Source organism: Callithrix jacchus, chromosome 17 (assembly GCF_049354715.1).
Source record: "Callithrix jacchus isolate 240 chromosome 17, calJac240_pri, whole genome shotgun sequence".
Taxonomy (NCBI): domain Eukaryota; kingdom Metazoa; phylum Chordata; class Mammalia; order Primates; family Cebidae; genus Callithrix; species Callithrix jacchus.
Genome location: NC_133518.1, coordinates 49,927,472 through 49,944,978, shown reverse-complemented (window position 1 = coordinate 49,944,978; position 17,507 = coordinate 49,927,472). Strand labels below are relative to the sequence as shown.

General features: G+C 41.2%; 1 protein-coding gene across 2 annotated transcripts in view; it reads right to left on the bottom strand.

Annotated features, from left to right (window-relative positions):
* The window catches only part of RYK (receptor like tyrosine kinase), a 90,809-nt gene extending 73,551 nt beyond the window's left edge, over window positions 1-17,258 (bottom strand). For both annotated transcript variants that reach the window (XM_035278558.2, XM_035278559.3), the window contains exon 1: window positions 16,820-17,258. In XM_035278558.2, coding sequence (XP_035134449.1) covers window positions 16,820-17,057 — 238 coding nt within the window. In that variant the 5' untranslated portion in view covers window positions 17,058-17,258. The remainder of the gene's footprint in view (window positions 1-16,819) is intronic.
* Window positions 17,259-17,507: the final 249 nt, after the last annotated feature.

Below are 17,507 nucleotides of genomic sequence, written 5' to 3'. Positions count from 1 at the left end.
TTTCCCTTAAAATACCCAGTTAAACCAAACAACAAAATTTGGCAAAGTACTCTAAACTGAAGAGAGAGACCAAAAGGTAAGACCAAAAAGAATTGCCACATGCAACATTTGACAATGGGACTGAAATAAAATTGGATTACCCCTGCTATCTGAATGAGAATAACATGGAAAACCCTGAAGACAAGAGGGAATGGAACAAAGCTATAATTTTCAGGAGAAGAGGAAGCAGGCAAGGAATTCTATCTCCAGACGAAGTCTCATCAAATGCAAAATAGATACTCTGAAGGCCTCAGGAAACACCTCAATTAGGTATTCTCCCTAAAAAATTTCTCTAAAACATACTGAGAGACTTAAAAAACTTTTGTTTTTAATAGGGGATAGAGAAGATAGGGAATTTCTTTTTTTTTTAATTTCTTTTCTTTTTTTTTTTTTTTTGATACAGAGTTTCGCTTTTGTTGCTCAGGCTGGAGTGCAATGGCGCGATCTCGGCTCATCGCAACCTCCGCCTCCTGGGTTCAGGCAACTCTCCTGCCTTAGCCTCCTGAGTAGCTGGGACTACAGGCCCATGCCACCGTGCCCAGTTAATTTTTTGTATTTTTTTTTTTTTTTTTTGAGACAGAGTTTCACTCTCGTTACCCAAGCTGGAGTGCAATGGCGCAATCTTGGCTCACAGCAACCTCCGCCTCCTGGGTTCAAGCAATTCTCCTGCCTCAGCCTCCTGAGTAGCTGGGATTACAGGTACATGCCACTATGCCCACCTAATTTTTTGTATTTTTAGTAAAGATGGGGTTTCACCATGTTGACCAGGATGGTCTCGATCTGTTGACCTCATGATCCACCTGCCTCGGACTCCCAAAGTGCTGGGATTACAGTCGTGAGCCACCGCGCCTGGCCGGGAATTGTTTTGTAGCAACATAAAAGATATAGTTTATAGGTACAGCCATAATTAATATATACATCAAGATGGTACTCTATAGGAAACGTGACTTATTTCAAATCATCTGTAAGATATGTACAAAATGTGATCAGCTACAAGGAAAAGCACAATCCATTTCTTAAAGGAGAAAATGTATAGGTCACAATACGACCACTGGGCAATGGGAAGAAAGCAGGGGGTTAGGTAAGACTTAACATACACATTTTTAAGTACCATCTATCTCAAAGAGTTACCTATATTCTTAACCATCACAAATGGTTTCAACTACACAAAGAAAAAACAAGAACTTGAAAATACATCTACCAAAAATTGTCAACGCATGGTTAAATAATATATGGCATTTTTCTTCCTCTTTACGAATATTTTCCAAATAGTCTATGAGTATATTTCACCCTAATAACGAGGAAATAAAATTAATGAAATAAGAGAATTTTAAATGTTTTTTAAAAAGATGAACTCTATAGAGAATATCATACTTTATATCTTTTAATTTAAACTCCTTTTTCTTTCCTTCCCCATCATATGCTTGAAAAATTTTTAAAGAAAAAGTAAAAGACACAAAGCTAGGGGCTATATAACCTACTTGTTTCTAATTACTATTAATGACTAGTGTTTCAAATATGACAACATCAATCAAATGCAGTCTGAAAGAAGGGATAGTGGACAGCAGGGGTTATTACTTACTGTTGAGGAGTGTTAGGCGTCACAGAGGTTAAGTGAGTAGTGAGAAACAGTTAGAGAGGCAGTGAGGGAAACATTTATTCAGTAATGCTTTAATGAGCCAGTTCTGCAGCAAGCCGGGAGTAGGGTAACTCTTTATGAGACTAAAAAACAGAGCCTGGTTCCAGTAGAAGGGAGTGACTATGAAAGAAAGTTGGGGTGCCACAGTTATGAAATTCCAAGGGCTGAGACAGATCAGTTCTAAAGTAGTCATTCCAATGAGTGCCTTATTTGGAAAAAAGAGAAAACTGGGAACTGGGACAGCAGTATGGTCAAAGGAAAAAAAAGTCAGGGTAGGTTCTAATATCCCTTTCGGATAAAGGGAGAGAATAAATAAAAATCAGAGTCAGGGAAATAAAGTCATTGAGGATCATTTTGTAGAGGTCTGGTGACCCCAACAATCCTAATGAGTCGAAGGTTGTAAAAGTAAAGACCATAGAAATCAAAAGAGAAGAGGATGCTGAGACACTGACTTGAGGCAAAACAATCTAAGTAGGAAAGCAGAGGTATAATGCATAGTAAGAGCTGGTCCCTCAATGAATGAACCAAAAAGGAAATAAGAAAACAATTCCATTTACAATAGCACCCAAAAGAATAAAATACTTAGGAATAACTGTACACTCAAAACTACAAAACATTGCTGAAAGAACTAAAGGCCTAAATAAATGGAAAAACACCCCATGTTCATAAACTGAAAGACTTAATATTGTTAATATAGCAATACAACCCAAAGTGATTTACAGACAATCCCTATCAAAATTCTAACCCTTATTTTTGCACAAGAGAAAGAGCAGATCCTCAAATTAATATGGAATTGTAAGCAGCCAAAAACAGCCAAAACAATTTTAAAAAAAAACATAGTTGAAGGACTCACACTTCCTGGTTTCAAAGCTCACCACGGAGCTACTTTAATCAAAACAGTGTAGTACTGGCATAATGACAGACATGCAGACCAATGGTATAGAACTGAGAGTCCAGAAATAAAGTTATATATTTTAGGCTGATTAATCTTTGACAAGGATGCCAAGAGAAAAGGGGGCTCTGCTGGAAAGCAGACAAGAACAAAAATGAATAGCCATGAACTAAAGTAGCATTTTGTCATCAGAATGCATAAAACTTTTAAATTCTGATTTAGGATGAAAATACTCCAGCTGTTCAGTTACATTAACCAGACTTAAATTTCCCACTGCCAATTCCAGCGAAGTAAAAATGTTGCTCTCTTGTTAGAAAGCACGGCATTTTTTCATAATTTTATTTTTAAACAACCAGAATTCAAAGCTAAAAAACCAAAGTTATTCTTGCAAAACGCTTAAGGCTCATCAAGAAAAGTTCATTTTTCCCTAGACAATTTTAAGTTCAAACTTAATTCAAGGCCTGTGTTCCACATGAACTGGCCTGTCTCACTCAAGTTCTTATAATAATTTACCAGTCCAAAAATTTTTTCCAAATGATTTTAAAAGTTCACTATTGGCTTCTCAAAGGTACACATATGGTTCATTAGAGCCAAATCAGCAAACCATCTCTCTTTATTTTAAAAGCCACTTTTATAGAACTTAACAAAACATATTTCAGGGCACTGTTTCAAATGCCTATCTTCCTATTACCTTGCACATCTTACAAACAAGGCTGGGATCTTAGTTTACTTGTAACTACTTAAATATTAGATGTATGAATGGCTGGCTGTCAATAAAAGCCAACTACATCAAAGATGGTTTTTAAAGAAAATGGTACTTTAAAGAAAATATCAAGAATCATTAGTTAAGGCAAGAAAACAAAAGTGATGTCACAGAAAGAGAACTAAAGCAGGCGGGACGCGGTGGTTCACGCCTGTAATCCCAGCACTTCTGGGAGACTGAGGCAGGTGGATCAAGAGGTCAAGAGATTGAGACCATCCTGGCCAACACAGTGAAACCCCGTGTCTACCAAAAGCACAAAAAATTAGCCAAGCGTGGTGGTGAGTGCCTGGAGTCCCAGCTACTTAGCAGGCTGAGGCAGGAGAATTGCTTGAAACTGAAAAACGGAAGTGCAGTGAGTCGGGATCAAGCCACTGCACTCCAGCCTGGCAATAGAGAGAGACTCTGTCACCAAAAAAAAAAAAAGGGGGGAAACTAAAGCAGAGTTCACGGTTCTTACTTCTCCTCCCCTGGCTTCACTACTAGGTAGCTGAATGACCTTTGGCAACCAGTTACTTAATCACCTTCTCTAGGCAACAATTTTCTCAACTACAAAACAAAAAAGTTAGACCAGATGATGTTAATGTCCCTCCCCAGCCGCAAAATTCTAATACTCTATGTTATCATTCGTGGTTTCCAAGTGTTAGCCAGCACACTATTATTTTATGATATCATCCACAGTTTCCACATGCCAGTCAAACTGTAAGTAAAAATTCATTTAGTCAAGATAATCTAGATTCTGAAGACAGTGGTAATATGAGCTATTAATCAGAGAAAAAAAATGAAATCACTTAATATGTATTAAACCACTGAACACACTTTAATGAATGCTAAAAGGAAAATAAATAAGGAGCGCTTATTTCAAATGCTCCTAGTTTATGGAAAGTAACAAGCTGAACTCGATAAAACAACAGTTTGTTAATCAGAATCTAATAAATCTAGCTCTGGTCATATTATACCTAGAAAATTAACTGAGACCTAATGTTTAACTACATTATAAGATGATGAATTACAAACATTAGACTGTAGAACAAGGGCATCCTTCCTAATAGAAAAAGCAAGTCAGTCTTCAATCCCATAGCTATTCAAACAATGATCTGTGGATTAAACAAGATTTTTCATGTAATTCTCTGCCACATTCTTCAGCATGTTCCTCATATATTTGTCCTGCAACCTTAAGTGTCTTGATAGAACTATCTTGAGAGTATAAGCTCATACACAGAAAATATAAGGATTAAAGAAAGCTTTCCAGAGAAAGAAGACACACATGATCAGTAACAGCAGACAACATAAATATACCCTTTTTCCCCTCCTTCCTTCAGACTGACTTCTTTCTGCCTAAGGAAAAGCAGATAGGCTCAACCTTTTGGTCCTGATAGGTAGTTGAGAAATCAGCTTCGAGAAGACATGGAAGGGAATCTCCTGTTCCTCCCAAGGAAAAGCCAGGAATCGCAGGCACTAAGAACTTTTCCTAACTATGCCACTTCAGGAAGTAAACATGATATGTCATCAAAATCAACACAAACAGGCACAAATGTTTGAATTAACAAACAAGGACACTGAAACAACTGTTATAGCTGTACTCCATGTGGTCAGAAAGTTAAGTAGAATCATGGAAAACATAAAAAGACCCTAGTCAAACTTCTAGAGCTGAAAACTATAATGTATATAAGATGGAAAATAGACTGGATAGGATAGCATATTAGACATTTCAGGAAAAAAAATATTAGAAACTGTATTTCCTAGCTATTCATTACTGATAAAGGCTTTTGCCAGAATCTCTCTTGAATACTTGACATCCTCCAACTGTAGTGTGGGCCAACAGTCTATTGAGAGACTCCTCTGTACCAAGCCATGAAGTAGCCACTGTGCAGTAAAGTGAGACAAAATATGAGAGGTGCAGTGATACAGGTCTGCTTGTGCAGGGTATGGAGCTATGGAAATCGACATGGGAGGTGTCTTACCCAGAGACAGCAGTGGAATGGAACAGAGGCAAATTAGGCAACTACAAAGGAAATAAGTTATCAAGGCCAGGCACGGTGGCTCACACCTGTAAACACAGCACTTTGGGAGGTCAAAGTGGAAGAATCCCTTGAGCCCAGAAGTTTGAGACCATTCTGGGCAGCATAGGGAGACCTCCTCTATACAAAAAAACATTCTAATTAGTCGGGTATGGTAGCTCACACCTGTAGTACCAGCTATTCAGAGGCTGAGGCAAGAGGATCACTTGAGTCTGGGAGGTTCAAACTGCAGTGAGCCATGACTACATCACTGCACTCCAGCCTGGGCAACAAAGTGGGACCCTGTCTCAAAAAGAAAAGAAAAGCAGCTATAAAAAATTAACATATATTTGCTTTGAAAAATGATAAATAATAATAATAAATTAACATACATAAACTTCTATTAGTAAGTATAGCTTCAGTCAAATTTCCCTTTTGGATAGTAACTTAGCAGGCAATGGGTAATGATCAACAGAATTTCTGATGACTCCAGTAAGGCACAGGATAGTGAATTTTTTTATAAGTATGATTCATTTGTTTATTCATTTGTTCCACTTTTAATGAAAACCTACTACATGTCAGGTACTGTTTTAGGTGCTAAAGATATAAAGTGGAACAACCTAAAAAGTCTATTCAAACAGAACTTTCACTAAATGAGGAGCTGGAAACAACCAAAAAGTATCAGATGCTTAAAACAGTGTGACAGCACAGAGGCACTGGGGATCAGCCCTAGGAAGACTAGCCTCTCTGGGGAATTGACATTTTAAGTTGAGATCTAGAAAGCACCAGCCACGTAAAAAGCTGGGAAATGTGAGGAAGAGGTGCCATCTAATGTAGACTCTAGGGTGAGAAAGAGTCTGGGAACCAAGGAAACTAAGCAAGTGGTGCAGGGAGGGGCAAGAATGGTAAGAGTAGATCCAGGTGGTAGGCAAGAGTCTCTATATATACATGTACATATTTACAAATCAGGAAAAGCTCAACAGTCTAGATATGTGACATTTATAAATTCTTGTTTATTTCCTAATAATGTGCAATAATGGTTGTTTCAAATTTTTTAAGAGTTTCTTTCAGATATACATACTGAAATATTTTTATGTCTTGATTTGCTTCAAAATATTCTAAGCAGAGGATAGGGAGAATGAGGGTAAATGAGTGGAGTAGCGGGACGGTGGCAGAGACGAAACAGAATTGGCCATGAGTTGATAATTGCTGAAGCTGGATGATGGGTATACAGAGGTTCATTACATTATTATGCCTTATTTTGAATTTTTGAAATTTTCCATAATAAATATATTTTTAAAGCACCTTATTTAAAATATAAGGAAGGAGTATTTACAAATACAAATGCCCCATTAACAGGGGATTTTTTTTTTTGAGACAGAGTTTTGCTCTTGTTGCCCAGGCCGGAGTGCAATGGTGTGATCTTGGCTCACTGCAACCTCCACCTTCCTGGTTCAAGCGATTCTCCTGCTTCGGCCTCCCAAGTAGCTGGGATTACAGGCATGTGCCACCACACCAGCTAATTTCATGTTTTCAATAAAGATGAGGTTTCTCCATGTTGGTCAGGCTGGTCCCAAACTGCCGACTTCAGGTGATCTGCCCACCTTGGCCTACCATAGTGCTGAGATTACAGGCATCAGCCTCTGTGCCCAGCCCACAGGGGATTTTTTAAAGGTGGAAATTACTCTCTATGATACTGTGGTAGGTATAAGACACTATGAATTTGTCAAAACCTATTTACAACAGAGTGAATCTTAATATATACAATTTTTTAAAAAATTCATGTAGGAGGTCAGATCTTAGGATGGAAAACAGAATATAACATATACCAGTTTTTGTGAGACTCAGTTGCACCCACAATCTTTCATCAGCAGTCCCTCAAAGGCCCCAAAAGTTTAAGAGGTCCTAGCACATATACAAAACTTAGTATGTGTGGATATTCACACCTTTTTCTAGGGAAAGGACCTAAGGCTTTCACAAAAAAAGGTTGAGAACCACTGACATTTCTCCTTGCCTGCAGCTTCTTGGCTGAAAAGTAACCTTGCTATTGCTCTTAATCTGATGATACCACCTCATTCATTTTATGGTTTCCCTGCAAGGACATGACTATACAGCTATTACCATAAGCAAATAATAAATACCAACAGTGAATTTTACAATTCTGAAAACTGTGTCAAGCACATACAAACCCACACAAAAAAAAGGTGGAGGCCAGGTGCAGTGGCTCAGGCCTGTAATCCCAGTATACTTTGGGAGGCCAAGGCGGGGTTGCAGGGGGGATCACTTAAGTCAGGAGTTTGAGACCAGCCTGGCCAAAATGGTGAAAGCTCATCTCTATTTAAAAAATAATAATAATACATAAATTAGCCAGGCATGGCAGTGCATGCCTGTAGTCCCAAGCTGAGATGTGGGGACACCAAGCTACTCAGGAGGCTCAGGCATGACACTTGCTTGAAACAGGGAGGCAGAGGCTACAATGAGCCAAGATCAAGCCACTGCACTCCAGCCTGGGAGACAGAGCAAGACTCCGTCTCAAAAAAAAAAAAAAAAAGGAAGGTGACAAACTATGTAGTTCCCTTTACAGCCTCACCTTTTATAAAACGATATTTCATTTAATCTAAAGTTTATCATTATGATTTTTGTCACTGACAAAGAAACAAACTATCTGTTAACTGATGACTCTCCACTAATTTTAACATGGTTCTGATTTCAGAGATGTTCAAATGTGGAAAAACTGTAAATCCTGTAATCAATTAAACATGGCATTCAAAAGGTTAATTTCGCTGAGCCCCATCTCAGATCAGTAGATCAGTTCAACAAATTGCTCAGGGTAGGTCAAGAAATCTGTATTCTGTTAAAGCTTCTCAGATGATTTTGGTTAAAGACTAAGTAAACTGTTAACCTTCAAAGGCAGCACAGTAGAGAAAGCATGCACTTTGGAGTCACATAGCCCCACACATCTCTGTGACCTACAGTAAATTCTGTAATTGCCCACAACCTCAGCTCCTCAGCTTTATCTGTTTAAAAAAAAAAGGTCAATGACACCAACTTCCTATGGTTGATAAAAGAGAACACATATAAAGTACCTGGCATACAGCAAGATATGCTCTTCCTCCTCCCTAGATCACAGGTGATCCCTAACTAGAGACTTGTGTGCTGTCTATTCCAGCTTAAAAGTTTTATAAGAATGAGAATGAGGCCCGGTGCAGTGGCTCACGACTATAATCCCAGCACTCTGGGAGGCAGAGGAAGGCGGATCACCTGAGGTCAGGAGTTTAAGATCAGCCAGGCCAACACGGTGAAACCCATCTCTACTAAAAATACCAAAATTAGCCAGGCGTGGCGGTGGCCACTGTAATCCCAGCTACTCAGGGAGGCTGAGGCAGGACAATCACTTGAACCCGGGAGGCAGAGGTTGCAGTGAACTGAGATCATGCCATTGCACTCCAGCCTGGGTGACAACAGTGAAACTCCATCTCAAAAAAACAAAAACAAAAAAAGAGTAAGAATGAGACCTATGAAATCCACTCAACACTATCACTGCTAGGCAAACAAAAAGAATCATTCAGTAACTGTTTATTATATAACTGAGCAATACATACACATTTATTTTGGCACATGTTAAGAGGTCCTTCACAAATGAATGCTGTTTAATAACATTTTTATTAGAAAATATTGTACTTGATTTACATGAACAACACACAAAAATGTATACTTTTAAGTGTGATATAATTTTAGAGTAGCTAATAGTTCTGTTTCATGTACAAGTTTCTGTTTTGCTTTAGGATGTGTAGCTGGCAAGGTTTTTTAAACACTGGCATAACTGCATCAAAACTCCAAAAGTAATGCTATGGAACTTCTCAACTCAGGTGCCTGAATAAATACTCACATGTTTGATTTGTCCCAAAAATGATCCTTAAAATCCAAACAGCATTTAGGCAGCACCTTGAAATCTGGCCAGTCAACTCAGGATGTGACTCATAGGGGACAAGTTTAACCATAATTCGATAGAGTTCTCTCACATGTGTAGCATAAGAAAAAAAACAACCCTCAAACTCACAATTGCACAATGTCTCTGCCTCTCTCCCAATGAAGAACACATGAATTCAGATAAATACTAACTCCATCAAAACGCCCAGGGTTAAGGGTTTGCTGCAGAGTGTTAACCTCCCAACACCCCACCCAGGATCTAGGCCCTCTGGTTGGTTATGCCAGACTCACTGGCAGAAAGGACATCCTCAAACCCTCCCCCACCCCTCAACAAGCATGGGCTCTGAGATTTAGGAGAGAGAGGTGCCAGAAGGAGAGGAACACAAGGCTTATCTCATTTTTCTTTCCCTCAACCAATCACTTCTCCCAGGAAGGGGCCCTTTGGTTCAGCTGCCCAAATCTGAAACCTTAGATTCCTCTGTTAATCCTCCCTTTTCTTTAACCCTGAAGTCTCTTCTACTAAGTCTTCTCCAAACTCAGCAAATTCCTCACAAATCCATCCCACCCCTTAAACTGCCTTAGTTGATCCCTCTTATCATCACAAGGTTGGCTCTATCCCATTTCCCAGGTCCAGCGTTTCAATCTCCAAAGCCATCCTCTTCACTGGTGCCAAAGTTATCTCCCCTACAGTTAACTCCCCAGACCGGACTGTGCACTCTCCTACTCTGCATTCTTCAGCAGCTCACTGAAGAATTCACCTAGAAGAGTTCATATTCCTACTCTAACCTCAGCCTACCTTTCAGCTTTATCCTCTGGTGCTCCATGGCTTTGCTAATTTTTTCACCTCAGCCACATCAGATTTTTTCTACCCCACAATTTCACACAGCTGCCTCCATACCTCTAAGCCTTTGTTCACACTACTTTCTCTGCCTGGTATGAACTGCTCTTTTCTGCCTATCAAATTCATCCTTCAAGATGAGGCTCAAATGTCTTTTTTTTTCTGGGACAACTTTCCTAAGCTCTCTAAACCTCTCTTCCCTCCGCCCTTTCCACAGTCAAAAGTAAGCACTCCTACAATAACTTATGTCAAACAGCAATATAACTCTCATCTCAGTGTTATAGTCACAGATGCAACAGTCTCCCCTACAAAATTCTGAGTTCTTCAGGGAAAGGAATGTAATAATTTTGAATTGTCATGTTCTACCACAGTATATGGTACTTGGTTTAGCTTCAAAAAAATTTTCTGGACTTATTTGGGACACAGGGTTCTCAATTAGTATTGATCTGATTTTAAATAAAATGTGAACGTGCTTAACTTTTCCAGAAGGTATTTATTTTAAAAAGAGAAGCAAGTTATCCAAAGTAAATTTCTAACTGGTGGGAGATGGGATCTCTTCTCAAAAGTCCCCTTGGCTGGGCAAGGTGGCTCATGCCTGTAATCCCAGCACTTTGGGAGGCTGAGTTCAGGAATTCGAGATCAGCCTGGCCAACATGGCGAAACTCCACCTCTACTAAAAATACAAAAAAAAAAAAAAAATTAGCTGTGCATGGTGGCACACCCCAGAAGTTCCAGATACCCGGAAGGCTGAGGCAGGAGAATCGCTTGAACCCGAGAGGCAGAGGCTGCAGTGAGCCAAGATCACACCATTGCACTCTTCCCTGGGTGATGAGTGAAACTCCAACTAAAAAAAAAAAAAAGTCCCCCTGACCCCTATCACCACCACCACTGTAGCCATAATCAGTTTATGCCATTCCCCTCACTCACCAACATGTTCTTCCCAAGCCTCTGGCACTGCCCCAGCCATATGCCACCTTCACAAGCACTGGAATTCTACAGAGCTCAGTACTATGAAAATTATCAATTAGAGAACATGGAAGGATGCCAAGAATAATCAGCATAACAATAAGGACTACAAACGAGCAAAGTGGTAGCAGGCCTGCAGATTCTACTCCTTTGAGTTTTTGATTAATTGCACTCCTCCAGAGCTGATAAAGAGGCAATATGATTTCAGGTCTCAGGCAGAACTGAGTCAAGATCTGGCCTTCTACTCACAGTCCAAAGGGCCCCGAATCAGGGTCCTGATCAGTAAAATGCAGAAATGAATGCCGACATTGCAGCCTGTTAAGAAGAGTGAATGCAGGCGATGGACCAGGGCTCAGGAACACAGGAAGGCCGACCAGAGTGTAAAAGCTCCTGAAGCTTTTGGTGCTTCAGAACAGATACACTTCCATCAGGACTGCATGCCCTACTAGTACCAAAAAACCGGGCTAGTTATTCATACATACTTACTCTAAGATTATTGTTTTCTCAATGCGATGGTCTCAATCTCTGTGTCTCCCAAAATCTGCATGTCAAAATCCTAACCCCCAAGGAGATGGTATTAGCAGGTAGGGACTTTTCAGGGGTGATTAGCTTATACAAGCAATCCCCATGAATGGGATTAGAGCCCTTATAAAAAGACCCAGGGGAGGTCGTTTGCCCCTTCCACCACGTGCGAACACAGGGAGAGGGCAGTATCTAAGTGGGCTCTCAACAAATATCAAATCTACCAGAACCTTGATGATGGACTTCCCAGCCTCTAAAACTGTGAGAAAGAAATCTCTGTTGTTTACAATCCACCCAATTTATGATACTTTGTTACAGCAGCCTGAGCAGACTAATGCTCCTCTATAGAATGGAAACAACAGCACACAACACAGGGATGATCTCTAGGCCCCAGACAAAAAAGATGGCATTTTTAAAAGTGTCAACTACTTCTACAACCGCTACTACTAACTACCCTTAATACTATTCATACAAAAAGACTGCCACATGACCATAATCACTCATCTCCATTTCCTTCCAAAATTCCTCTAAAATGATAGTTAAAAAAAAAAAAAAAATCACAGAGACGTTAAACCACAAGGACAGACAGAAAGGGAAAGACAACATACTTTTTTTTTACAAACTTTTACAAGATGGCAAAGCAGCTGAAGGAATAGTCACTGCTCCTCAGGACCTCCAAGAGGTTCAGCCCTTGAGGCACCAAGGAGGTGCCAAAGGCTGATCAGAGGCTCAGCCTAGACAACCGGGAGTCACTGAAAGAGGTGTTCAATGCAGTTGGACCCCCAGGTCCAGCAGGAGACCCAAAGTGTTTTCTGAAGACACTGAATCACAGTAGCAGGGGAACTGTAGCCAGAAGTCAAAGACTACAGCCTCCATCCCTCCCTCAACCAGATAACCTAAATCCTGGCAGCTGGCATATCACCAAGTATCCCAGATGCAGGAGATGCAGGTTTCTTCTTTGCAAACATTGGCCCCAAAAGAGATGTAAAGGTGTCAATATTCGGGGCAGACTCCCGATGAAAAGTCCACCTGAATTCCAAGTGCAATCAACTGTAATCAACTACTCAGGATCTTTCTCTTCATTATAGACAGTAAGGCTCACCAGATATTTATGATTTAAACAAACATAGAAAAGATCCCTGAAATGAACAGGCACACTGAAGAAAACAGAAGAAATATTAAAAATATATTAAACACAAAGAAAAAATAAAAATATACACATCAGAGATAAGTGAAAATAATACATTCATCAAATAAGATGCAATGAAATGGAAACAGAAAAAGACTCTAAAATTTTTAAATGTGATCCTTAAAATGTTTTAAATGAAAGCTGTGAAAGACAAAATTGAGAAATTCCTCCCCTGCGCACTCCTTCCAATACAAAGAAATACATAAGAGGTGAGACAGGTTAAGAAAACTCGAAGATCACTTCTAGGGGGTTCAATAACCAAGACAACAGACATCTCAGAAAGAAAACACACACACACACACACAAACAAACACAAACTAAAGGGTGGGAATTATTTTTAATAATAATAATTAATTTTAATAATTCTGAAGTTGTGAAACTTCAGAATGCCAGAGAAAAAGAACCTGCTTCAAACAACAGAGAAAAAAAGAGGAATCAGAATGGCCTTGGATGTTTCATCAAAAACCCTTAAGATAGAAAACGGTGAAAATGCCATGAAAATTATGAAAAAAAAATGTATCTTCTACCTAATATTTTAAACTGAGCCAAACCATCTACAAAGTATGATGGGACAGACATCTTCAGACATGCAAGGCCTCAAGTAATTTATCTCCCATCATTCCTTCTTAAGAATCTACTGAGGATACATATATATTAGCAAAATGAAGCAAGCCAAGAAAAAGGAAGACAGAAGATTCAAGAAACAGAGGTTCCAAGACCTGAAAGAAGGAACAGAAGTCCCAGAAAAAATAATCCTACTGTCCAGATCGGAGCAAGAGGATGGAATGCTCCAGACCAAGAAGTCTCTAAAGGGAAACTAGGTAGAATTGACAGATGACTTAATGTGTTACCTGGAAAAAAAATCAAAAGGCTTTTAACATATTTCTTGGAGTAGTTAAGGGAACAGAGCCAAAGATAAATAGATAATGAATCAAAATCCAATTTTGATAAAATACAATTATTGTGCTGGGAAAAGCAAAATGTATAGAAATAGAAAAAACAATCATAAGTCACTATTTAGCAATACATGTGTACACAACAATAAAAATACTGCTATTTTTACAAAAAAAAAGTTATGTAACTACATCAGAGGATTTAAGGGAGGAAAGAGGAAGAGCTCAGTTATGATACTAAAAAGTCAAAGATTTATTCTACAATTCTTTAGAATTACAAAAGTAAAAAAAGAGAAAGGAAAAATAAACAGAACTAGTTAAGGCAATAGTTATCCCTGGAAAGTAGCACCTGGAGGATAAAAAAGCCAAAAGCAAGAGACTACTGTGTTTGTTAAAAGCCATTTAGCGCTCCTGGGTTTTCATAAAACTATATGTATAGATGTATTGATTGGATTAAAACAACTTATTCTCATATCAAGGGTAATTAGTTCAATTTATAAAGCTATTATCAACTTCATTTGTAAGTTTCTTACTTGGAATTCTAAATTGCCTTAAAAATATTATAAAATAATGGTTCATTTCCCACGCTAGTGTTCAGAAGGGACGAAAACCTACAGTGATTCTAAAATATGGTACAGACCAGGTGTGGTGGCTCGCACCTGTAATCCCAGCACTTTGGAAGGCTGAGATGGGTGGATCATGAGGTCAGGAGATCGAGATCATCCTGGCCAACATGGTGAAACCCCATCTCAAAAGTCAGCCAGGTGTGGTGGCATGCGCCTGCAGTCCCAGCTACTCAGGAGGCTGAGGCAGGAAAACCCGGGAGGCAGAGGTTGCAGTGAGCCAAGATCCCACCCCTGAACTCCAGCCTAGTGACAGAGTGACACTCCATCTCAAAAAATAATAATAATAATAAATAAAATATGGTGAAAAGCTACTATTCCAAGAAGCCTTAAGTACCAAAACAGTTTCTGTGAGAAACTGCATTCTGAGAACTCGGAGTGCCTTGTATACATCTCAGCCCTACCCACTTGCTCTTCCCTAGCAGGAGGAGCCAAGGAATTATTTTCAAGGTAGAATGTATGACGGTGATGGGAAGGGATGGAAAGTACGAACCTGAATCTGTCAGGATGGAGTGACTACAGATGCTCTATAACAAGTCAACCCTACTTGCACTAAAGAAACTACTGCTAGAAGTCTTTCTTGCCTTTGGGGTAAACAAGGGAGTTAACTGAAACAATACTTCATACCCTCTCCCCAACAACAGCATTTCTGGGCATAAATTGGATGCTTATCAATTAGGAGCTTCCTCTACTGCAAACATTGCTAAAAAAAATTAGTTCCAGGCCAACCTTTGAATAAGGTAACAAATATGTAACTTCAAGTGCTAATTAACAATGATTTATTTTCCATCATGCTATAATCAAACTTCCACAGACAATATCTTCAATTCATTCAATAAAACTTTGCAGCCTATGTCAACACTGTTTCACTTTGTAAAAAATTATGAACTGTGTGACCTTGAGCAAGTTACTTAAAAATCCCATTTTCCTCAACTTTACAATTGGAATAATGCCACCTACTTCACTGGGCCACAAGAAAATTAGAAGAAATTATGTGTTAAAGCATGTAGGAGCAGGTCTATGGCAGGAATTCAATCAATGTCAGTCCCTCGTTGTCCTATGTCCCCTACCTTCACCCCGACTTGTTTACCCACGTAAACAAACTCACAAGCTAAGGGCTTTAACCAAAAAGCCTTTACAAAACCATGCATTTATACATTAATATTTCTAAAATTAATGTGATATGCATCGTGTTGTATTATTTTTCCTAAGTCTTAGTCTTGTGTTCCAAGTACTACCCCAATTGCAGTTTTAATTCAGCTAAACTACATTCAGCTAATTCAGCTAGACTAAGAAGGATTAAGAATGACACAACTTTGTAAAAACCATAGTTTTTACTTTGTAAAAAAAAAAAAAAAAAAAAGAAACCAACATTCTTCTTTGGTTAAAAACTACAAATCCGTACATGTAAAGTAACAATGTCTAGAGTGCTATAAGTAATTCCATTTCTACATTGAGTCAATCTCAACACACTTCAAGAAAGTAGAACTTAAAAAAAATAGAATAATACTGACAGATAATGGATGCAACCGAGGATAATTTTCCCCCTCAAGCACTCAGAAGCACCACCTTGATATGAAATAAAAAGACTGCCATAACAACAACAAAATGCAAATCTCTAGGTACCAAGGGCTTCCTTTTTGGGGGTCATTCCCGTCAGATCTTCGTCTAAGGGTTCATTTCCAGAATCCACAAAGTCCTAACACAGGCCCCCAGAAATTTTTCAAATTAATTCCCCAAACAACAAAGCGAAGTAAGCAAATAGAACCACAAACCAACCCAAGACTAAGTTCTTGTTTCCCTTCAAGGTACTCAAAGCGGGAGTAGCCCAGAAGCACAGGATCAGTCCAAACTCCAACATACCCAATGCAAAAACCAAAAAGGTACTGAAACTAAAAAGGTTTGCTACCTGGCGATTTACTCACTAAAAATATGCTTAGAATCTAAGCATATGCTCCAAATCTAGGTCTAAGATTTGGAGATTGCCACGAACATTTGATGCCTTTATAACCCCTCCCACTTTTTTTTTTTTTTTTTTTATAAAAGGGTAAGCACAGAAGCGTGGCCTCTACTGGGGCATTAAAACCACAGCAAAGGGTTTGCAAGCTCAGTCTAAAACGTAAATTTCGAGGTATTCGAATCGAAGGCCCTAGAGTGACACCCATAGAAAGGGTCAAAGAAACTCGGTGCGGCAGGGAAGAAAAGTTGTAAGAGCGCTTGAGTCTTAAGGACTAGGGAGAAGGGCTGGGGAGGCAGTGAGGATGGAATGGGTGGATCCGGATCTATAGCGGCGGGGCAGAGAGGGTGACGGGGAAGGCACGAAGCCTGACCCGGAGCTAGGGGCCGGGCAGGGACCACACCTCCCGGCCAGCAAGGCAGGCAGAGGCCGGGCCGCGAGGCGAACCTGGGCGCGGGAGGCGGGGAGGGCACATGCCCGCGGTCCACGGCGCGCAGACTGAGCCGCCGGCGGCCGGAAGCTGCCCCCTACGGCCCGACCTGCCTGCCCCGGCCTCGGCGGCCCCACTCACCGATCAGCCGGCGCACCTCGTCCTCGCTCAGGTAGAGGCTTACGCTGGGCCCCGCGGCCGCCGGCGGCAGCGCCGGGGACCGCGGGGCGAGGGCGGCGGCGGCGCCAGGCGCGGGCAGCAGCGCCAGCAGCGCCAGCAGAGGCAGCAGCAGCGGCGGCGGCGGCGACGGGGCCCTCAGGCCGCGGGCCCCCAGGAGGCTGCCCCGGCCCGGCCGCCTCAGCCGCGCCGCTGCGCGCATGGCCGCCGCCGCCGCCGCCGCCGAAATGGAGCGTCGGCCGTCCGCCGCACCACCGCCCACCCCCGGCCCCGAGCCGCTCACAGCCCTGAGCCGGGGGCGGCTGCCCAGCTCATCGCGCCGCCGGCCCGTGGCAGCCAGCCGCGGCTTCAGACCTCCAGAGCGCGCCGCCGCCGCCGCGTACTCGGCGGCATCGTCCGGAGTAGGGGGCTGCCCGCGGAGACGCGCGCCGTGCGCGCCGCCGCCTCCCCGGGAGCGCGCACGCACCGTTCGCTCTGTGCGGGTCGTTCTGGGCGGCGAGCTGGGGGTTTAAATACCCTTGGCAGGCTAAGGGGTAGGGTGACCCTCTCCCCAAGAGTCTTTCCCCGCGGCCACCGCGTCTAAGGTTTGCTTGTCTATTATTGTCTGTAACCCTCCTCCGACCGACCGGCCAGGCACGAGCCACCGGCCCCT